Below are 18946 nucleotides of genomic sequence, written 5' to 3'. Positions count from 1 at the left end.
ACATGGGATGTCTTTTCAATTTACTTAAGTTTTCTTTAACTTCTTTATACAATATTTTGTTTTCGGCAGACAACTGGCAAGTCTTGCACCTGCATGGTTAGCTTTATTCTTTTAGATGCTATTATAAACATAATTGCTTTCTTAAGCTCTTTTGTGGACATTCATTGCTAGTATATAGAAACGTAACTGCATTTGTGTGTCAATCTTGTACCCTAAAACTGCAAAAATTCGTTTCCTGGCTCTAGTGGCTTTCTTGTGAATTCTTTGCAATTTTCTATCTGTAGGAGATAGCTTTACCTTTTCCTTCCAACTTGGATGCCTTTTATTTTTTATCTATTAGCTCTGGCTTATACTTTCCAGTACAATGTTGAATAGCTGTGGTAAAAGTGGGAATTTTTTTCTTGTTCCTGATCTCAGAGGGAATGTTTATAAGTAAAATGCCCTTCTGTATCAGTTGAGATGTACATGTTTTTTCCCCTGTGTTCTATTAATGTGATGTGTTACATTGATTGATTTTTCTTATGTTGGGCCACCTTTCCCTTCCTGGGATAAATTCCACTTGGTTGTGGTGAATAATTCTTTTAATATGGTCTTGGGGCCGGGCGTTGTGGCTCATGCCTGTAACCCCACCACTTTGGGAGGCCGAGGTGGGTGGATCACGAGGTCAGGAGTTCGAGACCAGCCTGGCCAACACAGTGAAACCTTATCTGTACTAAAAATACAAAAATTAGCCTGGTGTGGTGGCACACGACTGTAGTCCCACCTACTCAGGAGGCTAAGGCAGGAGAATCGCTTAAACCTGGGAGGTGGAGGTTGCAGTGAGCCAAGACTGCGGCATTGTACTCCAGCCTGGGTGACAGATCAAGACTCCGTCTCCAAAAAAAAAAAATGCTGTTGGATTCAATTTGCTAATATTTTGTTGAGGATTTTTACATCTATATTCATAACAGATATTGGTCTATAGTTTTCTTGTAGTGTTTTTGTCTGGCTTTCAAAAATCACCGTAATGCTAGTCTCATAGAATAAGTTAGGAAGCATTCTTTCCTTTTCAACTATTTGGAAGAGTTTGAGAAAGACTGGCATTAATTCTGCTTTAAATGTTTGCTAGAATTCACCAGTGAAGCCATCTGGTCTTGAGCTTTTCTTTGTTGGGACGTTTTAGATTTTTGATTCAATCTTCTTACTAGTTATCAGTCTATTCAGATTTTGTTTCTTTATGATTCGGTCTTGGTAGGTTGTAGAGTTCTAGGAATCCATTTCATCTAGGTTATTCAATTTGTTGGCATACAGTTGTTCATGATACTCTACGATCCTTTATATTTCTGTAACATTGGTAATAATGTCCCCTCTTTTCTTTTAGCTGATTCTTCCTTCTTAATCATCTAAAGTTTTGTCAATCTTGTTGATCTTTTTGAAGAACCAACTCTTAGCTTCACTGATTTTTGTCATTTGTCTATCTTTTATTTCCTCTGCTATAGTATTTATTTTCTTACTTCTGTTAGCTTTGGGTTTAGTTTGTTCTTTTTTTCCTAATTCCTTCAGGTATAATGTAGGTTGTTCATTTTAACCTTCTTTTTAATATAAAGATTTACAGCCATAAGTTTCCTTGGTCATGGTGAATAATCCTTCTTAGCACTGCTTTCGCTGCATTCCATAAGTTTTGGTATGTTGTGTTTTCATTTGTCTCAAGATATTTTCTAATTTCCCTTGTGATTTATTCTTTGACCCACTGGTTGTTTGAAAGCATCTTGTTTCATTTCCACATATTTATGAATTTCCCAGTTTCCTTCTGTTACTGATTTTTAGCTTCATTCTGTTGTGGTCAGAGAAAATACTTTGTGTGACTTCAGTCTTCTTAAATTTATTGAGACTTGTTTTATGACCTCTCTGGAGACAGTCTATTCTGGAGAATGAATGTTCCATGTGTATTTGAGAAGAATGTGTACTCTGCTGTTGAGTGGAGTGTTTGTGTATGTATGTTAGGTCCAGTTGGTCTACAGTGTTGTTCAAGTCCTATATTTCCTTATTGATCCTCTGTCTAGTTGTTCTATTAATAATTTATTGAAAGTGGGGTATTGGGCGCGGCTCATGCCTGTAATCCCAGCACTTTGGGAGGCTGAGGCAGGCGTTCACTTGAGGTCAGGAGTTTGAGACCAGCGAAACCCCGTCTGTAATAAAAATACAAAAATTAGCCAAGTATGGTGGCACATGCCTGCAATCCCAGCTACCCTGGAGGCTGAGGCAGGAGAATCAGTTGAACCTGGGAGGCAGAGGTTGTAGTGAGCCAAGATTGCACCACTGCACTCCAGCCTGGGTGACAGAGCAAGACTCTATCTCAAAAAAAAAAAAAAAAAAAAAAAAGTGGGGGACTGAAGCTTTCTACTATTATAGTGGAGCTATTTCACCCTTCGCCTTTGCTGTGAGCCTCTCCGGGTTTATCCTAGTTGAAATTTGTCGAGCTTCTTAAATTTGTATGTCCATTTCTTTCTTCCAATTTGGGAAAGTTTTGTCCATTATTTTTTCAAATAAGCTCTGTCCTCTTCCTTTCTTCTCTTTCTGGAATTTCCTAAATTGGACCTGTCCTAAATCGGACACCTTGATGTGTTCCATAAATCCCTTGAGCTCTCTTCATTTTTTCTCTTTGCTTGTTCAGTTCAGTGATTTCAAATGATCAGTTTTCTAAGGTCTCTGATTCTTTCTTTTGCCTGAGTCTGGTGTTGAACCACTGTATTGAATACTTCATTTATTGTATTTTTCAGTGCCAGAATTTGGTTCTTTTAGATAATTTCTATTTTTGGTTGATATTCTCATTTTGTTCATACATCACTATCCTGATCTCCTTTAGGCCTTTGTTGTGTTCTCCCATAGATCTCTGAGCATATTCAAGACAACTGTTTTAAAGTCTTTTCTAACAAGTCTGATGCCTTTGTTTCTTCAGGGATGGTTTCTAGAGATATATTTTGTTCCTTTGAATGGGACATGTTTTCCTGTTTCTTTGTATTCCTTGTGATTTTTTTTTTTTTAAACTGGGCATTCGCAAAAGCAGTCATCTCTTCCAGTCTTTGAAGAGTGGTGGGGAAAAGCTTCACTAATTCAGAGGGTATATCGTAATACTTGCTATCAGCCTGAGGCGACAGCTTAAGGTCACCTCAGGTCTTTTAGGGGCCTCTGTTTTTCTTTGGTTTATACCATATACATGGCTGCTTTTCAAAGTCTTAATTTTTAGCCAGGCGCGGTGGCTCACGCCTGTAATCCCAGCACTTTGGGAGGCCGAGGCAGGCAGATCACGAGGTCAGGAGATCGAGACCATCCTGGCTAACACAGTGAAACCCCGTCTCTACTAAAAATACAAAAAATTAACTGGGTGTGGTGGCGGGCGCCTGTAGTCCCAGCTACTCTGGAGGCTGAGGCAGGAGAATGGCACGAACCCGGGAGGTGGAGCTTGCAGTGAGCCAAGATCGCGCCACTGCACTCCAGCCTAGGCAAAAGAGCGAGACTCCGTCTCAAAAAAAAAAAAAAAAGGCTTAATTTTTCAAAGGGTCTTAACCCAGCTGCTTCTTAGGAATAAGATGTTCTCTTATATTTTCTGCCCATAATCTCTTGCCCCAGGTATCCACTGTGGTCCCCCTGGCAGATTTTACATGTCGTACCTGCCACTGCCTTCCATGGCTCTTGCCAGCCTGAGATCTGAACTATGCCACCTTCCCTGTTTCACCTCTGAGTCAGATGACATAGAAACCAGTCCTTCAGGCAGCCCAAAGACAGGGCAGAACACTGCAAATCAGTTCTGCTCTGCTCCCTCCGGTGCAAGGGAAGACACTGGAAATTGGGCTGCTTCCTCCCAAACACCCAGTTGTGCCAGGGAGGAATGGGGGAAGGGCAAATAAAAATGACATAAAAACTATTTTGAATGTGGCTTTTTCTTGATTGGGTGTTCAGCTGGTTGCTATAGACCTTTGGCTGGTTCCCAGAGCTCCTAGTGAGTGCCTAGTTTTTTTTTTTTCCCCTCAATGTTTCCTTGGGCAAATGTGGGCCTGGAGCTTCCTGGTCTGCCATCTCCAATCTCTCTTGATTGGAGAATTCAATCCATTTTACATTTAAAGTAGTTACTGATAAGAAGGGACTTACTTCTGCCATTTAAACTTTTTTTTTTTTTTTGGTTCCTCATTTCCTCCATTACTGCCTTTTGTGTTTAGTTCATTTTTTATAGTGACACGGGGATTACACTTGACATCCTAACATTACAACTACCTAAATTGAATTTATATCAACCTAATTTGAATAACATACAGAACTCTGCTCCTGTACTGCTCTGTCTCCCTTACTGTTACTGACATCACAAATTACATCTTTATACGTTGTGCACCCAATATTAGCAGTTGTTAATGGATCTGTCTTTTTAATCATGTAGAAAATAAAAAGAGTTACAAACCATCATTAGAATATACTAGATTTTATAACTGTCCATGTATTTACCTTTACTGGAGATCTCTATTTCTTCTTACAACTTCAAGTTGTAAGATGCTTAGTGTTCTTTTAAAGAAGTTTATAGTGTTCAGCGTTTCAACCTGAAAGACTCCTTCTAGCATTTCTTGCAAAGAATGATAATGAACTCCCTCAGCTTTTATCTGGGAAAGTATTAATTTCTTCCTCATTTCTAAAGGACAGTTGTTAGATATAGAATTCTAACAGGTTTTCTTTCTTTCAGCAGTTTTCATATATGAGCCCATTCTCTTCTGATTCCCAAAGTTTCTGATGAAAAATATGCTGATAATCTTGAGAATCTCTTGTATGTGATAAATTACTTCTCTCTTGCTGCTTTCAAGGTTTTCTTTTGTCTTCAATGAAGTGTCTTGGTGTGTGTTTCCTTGAGCTTATCCTATCCAGAGTTTGTTATGCTAATTGGGTTTGTAGATACATTTTTTTTTAAATCAAATATGAGCAGTTTTCTGTTGAACTTTCTTTAAATATACTTTCTGCCCTTGCCTCTCTACTTCTGGTCTCATTTATGGCGTTCCATAGGTAGGTTCCTTAGGTTTTCATTTACTTTCTTCATTTTTTTTCTTTTGATTCCCCAGATTCAACAGTTTCAATTGCCCTATCTTCAAGCTCATTGAGTGGTTCTTCTACCTGCTTAAATATTTTGAACCCTTTAGGGAATTTTTCATTTCAGTTATTGTACTTTTTAGTTCCAGAATTTGCTTCCTTTATAAAATTTCTATTTATTGATATTCTCATTTTGTTCATATACTGTTCTCCTGTCTTTGTTTTCCTTTAGCTCCTTCAGCATCTTTCAAACAGTTGTTTTAAAGTTACTGTCTAGTAAGTCTGCTGTCAGCACTTCCTCAGTGATGGTTTCTGTTGATTTGTTTCTTTGAACGTGCCATACTTTTCTATTTCTTTGAGGGTCTTGTGATTGTTTCTTGTTCAAAACTGGACATTTGAATCTTATAACTCTGGAAATCAGATTCTCCTTTTTTCCCCCCCAAGCATTTACTCTTGTCTCCCCACACCAACTGTTGAGGGTATCTCAGGATCAGCTTGAGGTGAAAGCTTAAAGTCTTCCCAGGTCTCTTCTGAGCCTGCATATTTCTCTAGGTATGTGGAGTGGCTTTCTAAATTGCCCTGTATACACATTTATTTCACAGTTGATTTCTCTGCTCAGGGACTCACAAGGCTGCGATCAAGGTGTCAGCCAGACTGTATTCTCATCTCTCGGCTCAACCAGGGAGAATCTTCTTGCAGGCTCCTCCAGGTTGTTGGCAGAATTCATTTTCATGTGACTTTGTGACGGAGGGATCTGGCATCTTACTGGCTGTTGGCAGGAGGCCCAAGTAAGTTGTCCGCACACGTGCTTTTCAATATCCTCATCCTTAAGTCTGGCTCCCCAAATGGAAAAACAGGTAAGAAGAAAAACAATAGCTCAGGCTGTTCCCTTAAATCCTCTGGAAGCCACTTCAGCCAGTGGGGAATGCAACAATGGCTACCCACCTCTATGTTTGCACTTCTGCAATCAAAACACTGAACCTTGATACGTGGAGGCCAGATCCTTACTTTTCACCCTGGCTCCAGGAAGTCATGCCAGGAACACGGGCATGGCTGCCTACCACAAGACTCAGGATGGGGAGAGGCTAATATCCTAAAGGCTGAAATTGACCGAAATTAACTGCAACTTACTAGCCAAGATTTTCCTTGGAAGTTGCAAGCATCCAAATTAGACTCCAGAGTTCCAAAACGGTTACCTCAGACAGATTCTGCCACTCCAATTTTTGTCTCGGTGCGGAGAGAGATTCCTTCCTCTTCTGTCCCCTTGCTGGATGTCACTCTTATATCTTTTTTTATTTCTCACCCTGGCACAGTCACTAGAATGCAGTGTGTGTCTGTAAGCTTAGCCAGCAGACACAGTCCTGCGCTCTGATGTCTGTGAGAGGATGCAGCACTCTAGGTTAGGGAAGGTGTGTCTGGCTTGTTGGGGCATTTTCTACTGTCAAAAGTCGGAGTATTTTCAGGTTTTGATCTCAGTGTCATCACTAGGTAGCTGGGGCTTTAAACAAGTTGGTAAGCCTATCTGTGTGCCCACATCTACCGTGTCTACTACCTTGATCACTTTTCTTTTTTTTTGAGACAGGGTTTTGCTCTTGTCGCCCAGGCTGGAGTGCAAATGACATGGTCTCGGCTCACTGCAACCTCTGCCTCCCGGGTTCAATCGATTCTCCTGCCTCAGCCTCCCGAGTAGCTGGGACTACAGGCGCCTGCCACGACGCTTGGCTAATTTTTGTATTTTTAGTAAAGAGGGAGTTTCACCATGGTTGGCCAGGCCGGTCTCGAACTCCTGACCTCAGGTGATCTGCCCGCCTTGGCCTCCAAAAGTGCTGGGATTACAGGCATGGGCCACCGCACCCGGCCAATGACTTTTTTAAAACATGCTCTTTTGAAAATCTCTCGTTTGTTCTTTCATCTTCCCTTCCACCACCATAAGCACTGCAGCTCCCTGAGGAAGCCATAGCATCCTTGTCTTCTGATTTTTACCTGATGATCATATACAGATATATATGTATACATATTTTTTGTGTGTGCCGATTTTTTTCCATGTCTATGCTCTCAAGAGGCAGGATGACTTTGTTGAGAGCAGAGCTAGGATGTAGGATCAAGGCTTTATAACATGACCTTGAATATTACCCTGATACCAAAGCCAGGCACCAGGAGAAAACTACAAACTAATGGCCCCTATGAATACTGATGCAAAGATTTTCAACAAAATACTAGCAAACCAAATCCAACAGCATATTAAAAGGACTATATACCATGATAAATTGGGATTTATTCCTGGGATGTGCAAGGATAATTCAACAAATGAACAGGATAAAGAGGAAAAACCACAAAATCATTTTAACTGATACAGAAAAGCATTTGACAAGATGTATCACCTTTTCAGATAATAGCTTCTTCCAGCAAACTAGGAATAGAAGGAAAACACCTCAACATAATAAAGGCCATTATGCAAAACCCAGAGCTAAGATCATACTCAATGGTGAAAGACTGACAGGGCTTCCTCTAAGATAAGGAATGAGACAAAGGTGACCGTTTTTTGCCACTTGTACTCAACACAGAAGTGGAAATTCCAGCCAGAACAATTAGGCAAATGGGGAAAAAAAATCCAAATTGAAAAGGAAGAGGTAAAATTATCTGTTTACAGATGACATGATTATAGAAAAGTCTAACGAAAACAAACTATTAGAATAAACATATTTAGCAAAATTGTAGGATACAAAAATCAACATACAAAAATCAGCTGTGTTTCTATACACTAACAATAAATAATCCAAAGAGGAACTTAAGAAAACAATTCCATTTACAGCGGCATTAAAAAGAATAAACAGGAACACACTTAACCAACAAAGTCAAATACTTGCATACTGAAAACTGTAAATCATTCATTAAAGAAATTATAGAAGACGGGCCGGGCGTGGTGGCTCATGCCTGTAATCCCAGCACTTTGGGAGGCCAAGGTGGGCGGATCACGAGGTCAGGAGATCAAGACCATCCTGGCTAACACGGTGAAACCCCATCTCTACTAAAAATACAAAAAGTTAGCCAGGCGTGGTGGCGGGCACCTGTAGTCCCAGCTACTCGGGAGGCTGAGGCGTGAACCCAGGGGGTGGAGCTTAGAGTGAGCGGAGATCCTGCCACTGCAGCCCAGCCTGGGTGACAGAGCAAGACTCTGTCTCAAAAAAAAAAAAAAAAAAAAAAAAAAAAAAAGACATTCCAAGCTTATGGAATAAAAGACATACTATATTGTATTTTTAATTTTTCATTTTTTTTTGAGATGCTCTCCCATCCAGGCTGGAGTACAGTGCTACAATCATAGCTCACTGCAGCCTCCAACTTCTGCGGTCAAGTGATCCTCCTTGCTCAGCCTTCCATGTAGCTGTGACTACAAGCACACACCAACACACCCAGCTAATTTTTATATTTTTGGTAGAGATGAGGTCTCACTATGTTGCCCAGGCTGGTCTCAAGCTCCTGGCCTCAAGCAATCCTCCTGCCTCAGCCTCCCAAAGTGCTGAGATTACAGGTGTGAGCCAACACACCTGGCCAAAATATTGTTAAGATGTCATTACTACTCAAAGTGATCTATAGGTGCAATACAATCACTATCAAAATCCCAACATTGGGCTGGGCGCAGTGGCTCACGCCTGCAATCCCGGCACTTTGGGAGGCCAAGGCGGGTGGATCACCTGAGGTCAGGGGTTCAAGACCAGCCTGGCCAACATGGTGAAACTCCATCTCTACAAAAATACAAAAACTAGCTGGGCGTGGTGGCATGCGCCTGTAATCCCAGCTACTTGGGAGGCTGAGGCAGGAGAATCGCTTGAACCCAAGAGGTGGAGGTTGCACTGAGCCGAGATGGCGCCACTGCACTCCAGCCTGGGCGACACAGCAAGACTCCGTCTCAAAAAAAAAAAAAAAAAAGAAAGAAAGAAAGAAAGAAAAAATCCCAACATTTTAGCAGAAACAGAAAAATAAATCCTCAAATTTGTATGAAATTGCAGGGGACCCCAAATCCAGAACAATCTTGAAAAAGAAGCACAAACTAAGAGAATTTACACTTCCTGGTTTCAAATCTTAGTAAAAAGCTACAGTAAGCAAAACATTGTAGTGGTGGCATAAAGACAGACAGAGAGACCAACTGAACAGAACAGAGAGCCCAGAAATCAACTCTCCACACCATATGCGTCAACTGATTTTGGGATGCCAACACCCTTTCCAACAGGATCGTCTTCTCAACAAAATTATGTTGGGAAAACCAGATATCCACAAGCAAAAGAATTCAGTTGGGCCCTTAGCTTATAGCATATACACAAATTAACTTCAAAGTGGACCAAAGATCTAAAGTAAGTGTTAAAACTATAAAACTCTTAGAAGACTACATAGGAGAAAAGCTCCATGAGATTAGATTTGGCAATGATGTTTTGACATTACATGAAAGGCAAAGGCGACAAAAGGAAAAATAAATTGAACTGCATCAAAATTAAAAACTTTTGTGCATCAAATGACACTATCGACAGAGTGAAAAGGCAACTCACACAATATTAGAAATTATTTGTAAACCATCTATCTCCAAGGGATTACTATCCAGACTATATAAAGAACTGTAACTCAACAACAAAAACAACTCAATTGAAAAACGGGTAACGGACTAGAATTGACACATCTCCAAAGAAGATATATGACTGGCTCACAAGCATATGAAAAGCTGCTCAACTTCACTCATCACTAGGGAAATGCAAATCAAAACCACAGTGAAGTACCACTTCATGCCCATTAGGATGGATGTCATAAAACAACAACAACAACAACAAAAAAACAGCCGGGCGTGGTGGTTCACGCCTGTAATCCCAGCACTTTGGGAGGCCAAGGTGGGCGGATCACATGAGGTCAGGAGATCGAGACCATCCTGGCTAACAAGGTGAAACCCCATCTCTACTAAAAATACAAAAAATTAGCCAGGCGTGGTGGCGGGCACCTGTAGTCCCAGCTACTCGGGAGGCTGAAGCAGGAGAATGGCATGAACCCGGGAGGCAGAGCTTGCAGTGAGCTGAGATCGTGTCACTGCATTCCAGCCTGGGTGACAGAGCGAGACTCCATCTCAAAACAACAACCACCACCACCACCAAACAAAAAAACAGAACATTGCAAGTGTTGGCAAGAACGTGAAGACACAGAAAACCTTACCTATTGCTGGTGGGAACGTAACATGATACAGCTGCTATGGAAAACAGCATGGCAGTTCCTCAAATAATTAAAGATAGAATTCCTATATGATCCAGCAAGCCTACTTCTGGGTAGATAACCAAAGAACTAAAAGTAGGAAATTGAACAAATATTTGTATGCCTATGTTCAGAGGAGCATTATTCATAGTGGACAAGAGAGAGAGAAGCCAAGTACCCATCAGCAGATGAACGAACAAACAAAATGTCTACACAGGCAACGCAATGCAATTCAGCCTTAAAAAAGGAAGGAGAGTCTGACACGCTGCAGCATGGATGAACCTTGAGGTCATTATGCTAAGCGAAATAAAACAGTCACAAAAGCCTGGGTGCTGCGGCTCATGCCTGTAATCCCAACACTTTGGGAGGCCGAAGTGGGTGGATCGCCTGAGGTCAGTAGTTCAAGACCAGCCTGGCCAACATGGTGAAACCCCGTCTCTACTAAAAATACAAAAATTAGCCGGGTGTGGTGGCGGGGGCCTGAAATCCCAGTTACTCAGGAAGCTGAGGCAGGAGAATCGCTTGAACCTGGAAGGCGGAGGTTGCGGTGAGCCGAGATCGTGCCACTGCACTCCAGCCTGGGCCACGACAGTGAAACTCCGTCTCAAAACAAAAACAAACAAAAAACAGTCAGAAAAAGACAAATATTGTATGATTCCACTTACATGAGGTCCTTAGAGTCATCAAATTCACAGAGACAGAAATTAGAATGGTAGTTGGCAGGGGCGGAGGGGAGGGCTGATGGGGATTGAGTGTTTAATGAGGACAGATTTTTCCAGATAGGAAGATGTAAAAGTTCTGGAGATGGATGCTGGTGATTGCTGCACAACGAAGGTGCATAATGCCACTCAACTGTGTACTTAAAATTCATCAAAATGGTAAATTTGATGTTATACATATCTTACCACAAGAATAAAAAGAAGTCTGATCATAGCACTTACCTTGAAATGGTGTTTGGAGAAAAAGGGCATATTGTCTGCATGGTCTGGACCCTCCTCACTCTGGAGCCGGCAGCCTCCCGGGTCCAGCTCCCAGCAATGCTGTGCCGGGTGGACAGAGCTGAGGTTCATGGTCACTGAGTTGCTGCCTGAAGGGCTCCAGACTCCAGATCCTTGATCTTTCCACGTGGAGCTCATGAGAGCTCCTGGATCTTCACTGGGGAGGTGCTATCTCCTGCCTTGGCCATTCCAAGGTTGGTTTTCCCAACAACCAGGGGGAAGGTGTGGGTGAACCTGGCAGCAGGCCGGGCCTCTTCCTCACCAGTAGCTTCAGACTCCCATTCTCCAGTGTGAAAGACAAATGTCCCCCAACCCGCTAACGCCACCCACACATCTGCACAGATACGAGGCTTCATGGAGCGCAAGATGACTCACACAGTGGCCCAGGCCTTGTCACACGCAGTGAGGACAATCAGAGGAGCACGGTCACCGCTCAGGCCTGACGCCAGCAGGACACCCACCAGCTGCCAGATGAGCACGCAATCACTCCTCATTTGCAAAGCACGGCTCCCATCATTCCAGAACCCAAGACACCGTCTTACAAAGGCAGCTCTCTGCAAGGAACTGGGAAGTAACTTGAGTCCAGTCAGACTGGCAAAAATTAGTCCCTTGGCCTTGACCTGTGAGCAGCATGTGGGCTTGGAATCAGGCTGGACGGGCTTCCCTCCCAGTTTCTCCACAGCTAATCCAGGCCTGGGACAAGCTTCTCACCTTCTGTGAGCTGGAAACCCCCTCTCTATAAAGTGGGGAACCACCCCTCTGGGCTGAGGGCTGGAGCCCAGCACAGAGACCTTGATGGTAGCTGCCAGTACCGCCCACTGCAAACCAGCCTGTACCCAGGCCATAACCCAGCAACACAACTGCGATCTCAAGCTGCCAAGGGACATCTTGTCAAGGCCCTTTCATTTGACCCTGTGGTGGGATTTGGGTAAACTCAGCTGTAATCATCATTCCGTGGTAGCCTGGAACAATGGAGGGTAAATGAAAGGCAAGGAGAGTCAAGGGCTGGAGAAAGTTCTGTGGCCTGCGGCAGAGGTCCAGAGAGGGCTCCGTGCTGCCCCCGTCCCCTGGGGCCTGTAAAGGGCCATCTTCCTCGAAGAAGATGTTTCTGACATCATGGCGTGGTGCTCCTTGGGGACTGCCCCTCCCACACGAGGGCAGGCCTGGCTGAAGGTACACACTGGATGAAGGACAATGAGGAGGTAGAGCTGGGTACAGAGTGCTTCATGCTGAGCCTCCGGGCATGCTTCGGGTACACTCCGCACACGCTCCACACACACGTTACATGGCAGCAGTCCTGAAACACATGAAGATAGCTGAGGGCTCCGAGAGTCTGGCATGCCGACCCGCTGCTGAGATCGGGCCGCCATTCTGAGAGTCCCGCACGCCGACCTGCTGCTGAGGTTGGGCCGCCATTCCTCATCAACTTGACTGAATATGCTCTGAGCTGGCTTCCCACGTGCCAAGTCATGGCCTCCCCTGTGATCACAGCAGCACTGTGCCTGCCCAGGCAGCGCACGCTGTCACCAAGAGGCTACGCTGAGGAGCCCACACTGTCTCTGGGGCCTCTGGTTCCCAAGGGGCTAGGGACATTGAGAGGGAAGAAACCCCTCATGGAAACAAGCATTTTAACATAAACAAGGGACAATAAACCCTTTTATAAAATATTTATTCTAAAAAAAAATCACACTGTACAAATTTAGATAGAACATTATCAATGCTCAGATTTATAAAAATGGGAACAGAAAGACTAAAGCTAGCGAAGGAACGTACATTTCTGTTTTGTCTTTTTAAATTAGGAAGGTAAAAGTGATTTTTTCTTCAGGTGCAATGATAGTAAATGTCTAGAAGACATCCGAAGAGCCAGAAATAAAAAGCACAGGAGCCGCCTGCAGACTCTCAGAGTTCTGTCTTCACCCGCTGAATCCGAAGTGGATGCGTGTGGCGCTCCCGCAGGGTGGCCTGGCCCCGTGGATCCACGCCAAACGCTCAACAAGATTCCCAAGGCTGGCTGTGTACAGCCTAAAACTTTGTGCTCAGAGAAAAACCAGCATGATGGGTTCATCAACTCCTGTTTCTCAAACAAAATGAGTTTTCTGTACACTTGTTACAAAGGTCTGTACAAAAGCACGAAGCTGCTGTGAGGTGTTATTTCCGAAAGAGTTAAAAATGGATGGAAGGGAGCTGTTCGTACAGTTCCGCCTGTACATTCACACAGGGAGGACACCATAAAAAAAGGACTCACCCAGAAATTCCAGACCGGAGAATCCTGGCTTCTTAAAAGATTATTTTGAAAGCCTGGAATAAGTTTCAGCTCTGCCATTTCCAACCGCTTCGCCCAGCATCGTCATAGTTCAGCTTCCTCTAAAACTATATTCTCCCTCTCTTACACGCAAACTACCAGGAAAATAACTGCAACCCAGTGAAACTATGGGGCTTCTGTGAATATAAGGAACGAGGCAGGGAGAAGTCGTAAAAGCTGCGGGCTCAGAGCCCGGGGCGCCCTTCACATTCCGGGTAGCCGTGGCGGCCACAGTCACAGCCAGGGGTGCCAGGCGGGGTCCATGCGGCACAGATTGTCCAGGCTGTTTGCCGCGGCCACCAGGGTGTTCACCTTGCTTTCCCCGCCTTCGAACTGGGCGAGGTTGTGCAGGCGGGTCATGATGGCGGTGACGGCTTTCTGAACCAGGGACACCAGTTGCTGGCTGTCCATGTTCTCTGGCTGCCCGGCGGCCGAGAGAGGAGAGGACGTGTCCTCCTGCGTTTTTTTGTGCCAAGCAATGATCTCGTCCCGGAGAACCGTTTTCAGAATGCCATCCACCTGCGTGAGGGAGAGAACGAGACGACTTGTGTTTAACCAAGAACAGCCCACAGGGGCAGCTTCCTAACAAGGTGGGACTCAACCACAGCGGCCGCTCAGGGCCACCGAGGGCCAGTCGAGTCTCAGCACCAGGCCAGGCTGTGTGCCCTCAGGACGGGCTGGGGGAGCCGCTGGGGGACAAATCCCTTCCTCCACTTGGAGCAGCAGCCAGAAGGCCTCAGTGTTGGGCAGCGCGGACCTAGATGACAAAGGCGGCCATGCTGCGACCGAGGCCCAATCTGTTTATTTGTTCACTTGACACCTTCCGGCATCTGCCGAGTGTCAGGCAGGCCCGCTCCAAGCATTACAGACAAGAGTGAACCAAAGAGAAAACCATCCCTTGCCCTCACAGCAAAGGACATAACACACAGGGGTGCTGGCCACTGTGGAGAGCGCAGAGCCTGTGAGGCAGATCAGCAGCTCCTGCAAGGCCGTGACGCGTGGGCATCTGATTGGCTCTAGCCTGCGCCTGTGATAGGACGACGCGGAGACCCACCTTAAAGTTTGGCTGGGCGAAGCACCGGGCGACCGCAATCATGGACGCTGTCAACGGGCCGGAGACCCCGATGGTGGTCAGAAACTCAGAAATGTTGGGCGTGAGTCGAAATGGGACAGGACGGTTGGCATCCAGGTCTCCAGTCGCGTCGTTTATGTCAAATCGAAAGTAGGCAACATTCAGTTTGCCAGTGTCCTAAATTTCAGAAGGAGACACTTTAGGAACTTCAGCAGAAAGGCGATGTCACGAGGAGAGGATCTGGCTGTTCAAAGCAGGTTACCTGAGCGATCTGTAACATCTCGGGGTTGAGTCTATTTAAATGCAGGACGAATTCCGCGAAGCCTATCAGAGCCAGCTGGATGGTGAACATCTTCCGGAACGTCCAGTAGTCCGTGGCATTGGGGAAGGTGTGCAGCGCCCACTCCTTGAGCATGCTGCGCGGCACCATGTTACTCTGAACCTCCTTGAGGATGTCGCGGAGGACCTGAAACACAGCGCTCCATGACACTCCCATCTCACTCACTGATTTTTTTTGGAAAAGAAAAATTCTCAAATTGCAATTCCTCTTTAACTTAGCACCAAGAGTAAATTCTGTAAATGCTGGTGACAGATTTAACGCACGCATTGTTAGGAGACTGAAGGCGAGGAGGCACAAGACGGCTGTTTTCCTCCAGGGTTCGCCGCTGTCTGCTCTAAAGCACCAATGCGGCTGGTCTGTGTCAAAGCTGCAGTTACCTGATACGCGATACCTGACAAGAATGCAGGTAAATATCTGAACACTTCCACCCTTGCTGACTATGGAATATATCAGGCCAATTAACAGAACACAACAGCCGGACAACAGCAGCACCACTTCCAACCAAGACTTTATACTAATGACAGATGTTTCACAAACTGAAGGAGCTGGTCTAACCACACACACCACACGAGAGACTGAACTCTGTACTAGAGACTCATAGACTACTGCAGACATCACCAACTCAGTAAGAGTTCACTCAGTTAATGGACTTCCCGTTCGACCATCTGGTACAGGCCATCTACGGGGTCTTTTCCCAGCTTAGTCCTACCCACGTGCTCCGTGGGAATGGCTGTGAGAAACCAGGCCCTTCTGCCGGCAAGAACAAGGGAGGCCACCGGCGACACATGCAGTTTGTTTGTTTCCTCATCCGTCAAATGGGAAGAAGCACTTCTGAGACTACAAAGGAGTTCCAAAATCTGCTCCTTAAGCAGTGAGAATGCTGGCAAAACCATCAAAATCAACTTTGTCAGAACTCTAGAAATTAAAGGCTTACAACAGTCTGGAGGAGCTTTTTTATTTAGTTAAAAAACAAAACAAAACAAAAAAGGCTGGGCTGGGCATGGTGGCTCACGCCTGTAATCCCAGCGCTTTGGGAGGCCAAGGTGGGTGGATCACGAGGTCAGGAGTTCGAGACCAGCCTGGCCAACATGGTGAAACCCCGTCTCTCCTAAAAATACAAAAATTAGCCAGGCGTGGTCACAGGCACCTATAATCCCAGCTACTCAGGAGGCTGAGGCAGAAGAATCGCTTGAACCCAGGAGGCGGAGGATGCGGTGAGCCGAGATCGCGCCATTGCACTCCAGCCTGGGCAACAACAGCGAAACTTCTATCTTTAAAAAAAAAAAAAAAAAAAAAGAGAGAGAAGAATGAAGGAGTAGAATAAATAACAAAATAAACAAGAGGAGGAAGCGGCTCTGAAGCTGGATTCCTCTGTGCTGTGGGCATCTCCCTCTGCCTATAGGCCCTGGCAGCTGCTAAGCTGGAACAAACTGCCTAGTTGGTCACTCACGCTGTTTAGAAACAGGATGACTCTGAGGTCAGCACGTATTTGTCACTGGCTTCCACGCTGTCGAAAGTTAATGTCGCCTTAAGAATATAATCCATTCCTCTCCTGCAAATACCTCAGAACTGCCCATCGTCCACAGAATGACCAGGCCATGGCCTGTGCCACAAAAAAGCCCTGGTGTCAATTCCCAAGAGAGGCCATGAACTCTGTCAACAGAGGCTGATCAGAAACAGGGATCCATGCCTCTGCCTGCACAGAGCTGGAGGCTGCACCTGATGCTGCAGCCTGGAACACCTCGGGCCCTGCCGTGCCCTGGGCCACAGAGTACACCATGGGCTCAACCTTCCTCAACCAAACTAAGTCCTCCAGGAGCCAGGAGAACTGGAACAAGTCCCTGGGTGACTCGGGACAAGGTCACAGCATCCACCTCTGTGGTCTCTCCTTCTTGGGACCCATAGAAAGGACCACGGGGCACCCAGGGAGAGGCCAAAACAGCTGCCCCTGGGTGCCCCACACAATCCCCCAAAAATCTCCCCACCTAAAGCCCATACCTGCCCTGCCTCCTACCAAGGGCAAAAACGTGCAGGTGAATGAGGGGCCTCTGCACCTCCGAGGGGCTGCAGGCCAGGGCCACCCAAGACTCCTGTGGGCACCATGCTCCGGGCTCAGGCAACCGAAACAGCTGGGCCCCATGCACTCCAGAGTCTGTCGCTTTTTGTATTTTAGAAAACAGCACACATGCTGCACATTGCCTAACACCTCCAGCAGCAGACCAGGTGAACGGGAACATGAAGTGGATGAATGAAGCCTGTGAACAGCCTCCCATCACCTCAGATCAGGTGTGGCTGTCAAGTGAGCCTGCCAGAAACTTACTTTAAAATTCTAATTTCGGCGCTTCTTTGTAAGTACAGGCAGAGGACAAGGGGCCTCTCCAAGGTCGAGGACTGACCCGTGTCTGGTCATAACAAACCGTCCACGACAAGTGTCCTCTCACCAAGGTCAATAGCTGTCTCATTTCCACCATCTCATGAGTCTAATAAAGTTACTTTAAATGACAGAGGTGGCCCCCAACAAATGCCTGTTCATCTCCTAAACACCCCTGTCTCCAGGCACTGCCCCACACAGGAGGGCTGCAGGCGGCAGCTCGGCCCCCGGCCCGGCCCCACTGCTACCTGGTGGCTGGCTTGGGTTCCCCGCGCCTGCACCGTAGCCAGCCGGTCATAGTAACGGGAGATGGGGTTGTCATGCTCGATGCCCTTCTTGGTGCAGCGCTGCTTGTAGATCTCCACAAGGGAAAGTGAAGAGGGGTTGTCCTCCACGAGGCGCATCTGTGGGGAAACCGCCACAACCCGGGGCACTGGGGAGAGAGGAAGAGAAACGGGGCAGGCTGAGGGTGACCGCGGGCCAGTGCTCAGCTCCACTGTCAGAGTGCCACTGGGAGCAGAGCTGACCCGGCTCTGTATGCCTTGGGGGCTTAGCTGGAAGAACCCGGTGGTCATGCACCATCCATTTGCTCAACAGATGGCATGAGGCTCTGACGGCACGAACTGATCGTCACCTTGTATCCACAAACAGAAATGCTTTAGAAGGCAATCTTAAAAAGACATCTTGGCCGGACACGGTGGCTCACGCCTGTAATCCCAGCACTTTGGGAGGCCAAGGTGGGTGGATCACATGAGGTCAGGAGTTTGAGACCAGCCTGGCCAACATGGCAAAACCCCATCTCTACTAAAAATGCAAAAATTAGCCAGGCGTGGTGGTGCGCACCTGTAGTCCCAGCTACTCGGGAGGCTGAGGCAGGAGAATTGCTTGAACCCAGGAGGTGGAGGTGGCAGTGAACTGAGATTGCGCCACTGCACCCCAGCCTGAATGAGAGAGTGAAACTCCGTCTCAAAAAAATAAAAATAAAAAAAAATAGACTCTGCCAAATGCTCACTCTTAGAGGCTTTCCTTAATCAGAGTCTATGGGAAGAGTCTGGCTTTCCTGCTCTGAGACAGCTGCTGTCTAATGATGCAAACTTGTCTTTCAGCACCTAGGACGGCTGTGCCCCATCTTTGGAGGAGGAAAATCATCCCTCAGGTCATCTTCTGTGTTCTGTCCACATAAGGAAAGCAACCAGCATCAACCTGATCGTCTAGCCCCATTAATGTGTAAATCCCTGTCCACAAATGGTGACCAGTACTCTGTTCCCAATCACCATTCGGTATTGGAGATGCAGTTAATCTATGACCTGCCAGACAGGATGCTAACCTGCACCGAAACCACTGTGGTCTGAGTCAGCTGGAGGTGGCAGGAGTGCTGGGCGACCACTCCAGAGCCTGTCTCCCCAGTGACGTCACCTTGGGGAGCAGCACCAGACTTGTGTGCAGTTTCTCTTCCAAAAGTGGGATAATAGTACCTACCCCATAGGGTTGTTTGTGGATTAAATGAGATAATACTTTGTGAAGATACTAGGTTCAGGGAATATTCAGATATCTTGTTGCAATAAAGTTGGAGGGAGCTGAAAGATTTCCA

At 46.0% G+C, this 18946-nt stretch overlaps 1 protein-coding gene across 13 annotated transcripts in view; it reads right to left on the bottom strand.

Moving 5' to 3' along the window:
- Positions 1 to 12922: 12922 nt before the first annotated feature.
- Positions 12923 to 18946, bottom strand: part of TRRAP (transformation/transcription domain associated protein) — a 136256-nt gene continuing 130232 nt past the window's right edge. For all 13 annotated transcript variants that reach the window (XM_034964495.3, XM_034964499.3, XM_034964498.3 and 10 more), the window contains 4 exons: positions 17604 to 17788; positions 14907 to 15110; positions 14627 to 14821; positions 12923 to 14091 (listed from right to left, as the gene is read on the bottom strand). In XM_034964495.3, the coding sequence (XP_034820386.1) occupies positions 13807 to 14091; positions 14627 to 14821; positions 14907 to 15110; positions 17604 to 17788 (869 nt within the window). In that variant the 3' untranslated portion in view covers positions 12923 to 13806. The remainder of the gene's footprint in view (positions 14092 to 14626; positions 14822 to 14906; positions 15111 to 17603; positions 17789 to 18946) is intronic.

The sequence above is a fragment of the Pan paniscus genome, chromosome 6 (assembly GCF_029289425.2).
Source record: "Pan paniscus chromosome 6, NHGRI_mPanPan1-v2.0_pri, whole genome shotgun sequence".
NCBI lineage: Eukaryota > Metazoa > Chordata > Mammalia > Primates > Hominidae > Pan > Pan paniscus.
The sequence above is the reverse complement of the archived record's forward strand: the minus strand, read 5'-3'. Positions and strand labels throughout refer to the sequence as shown.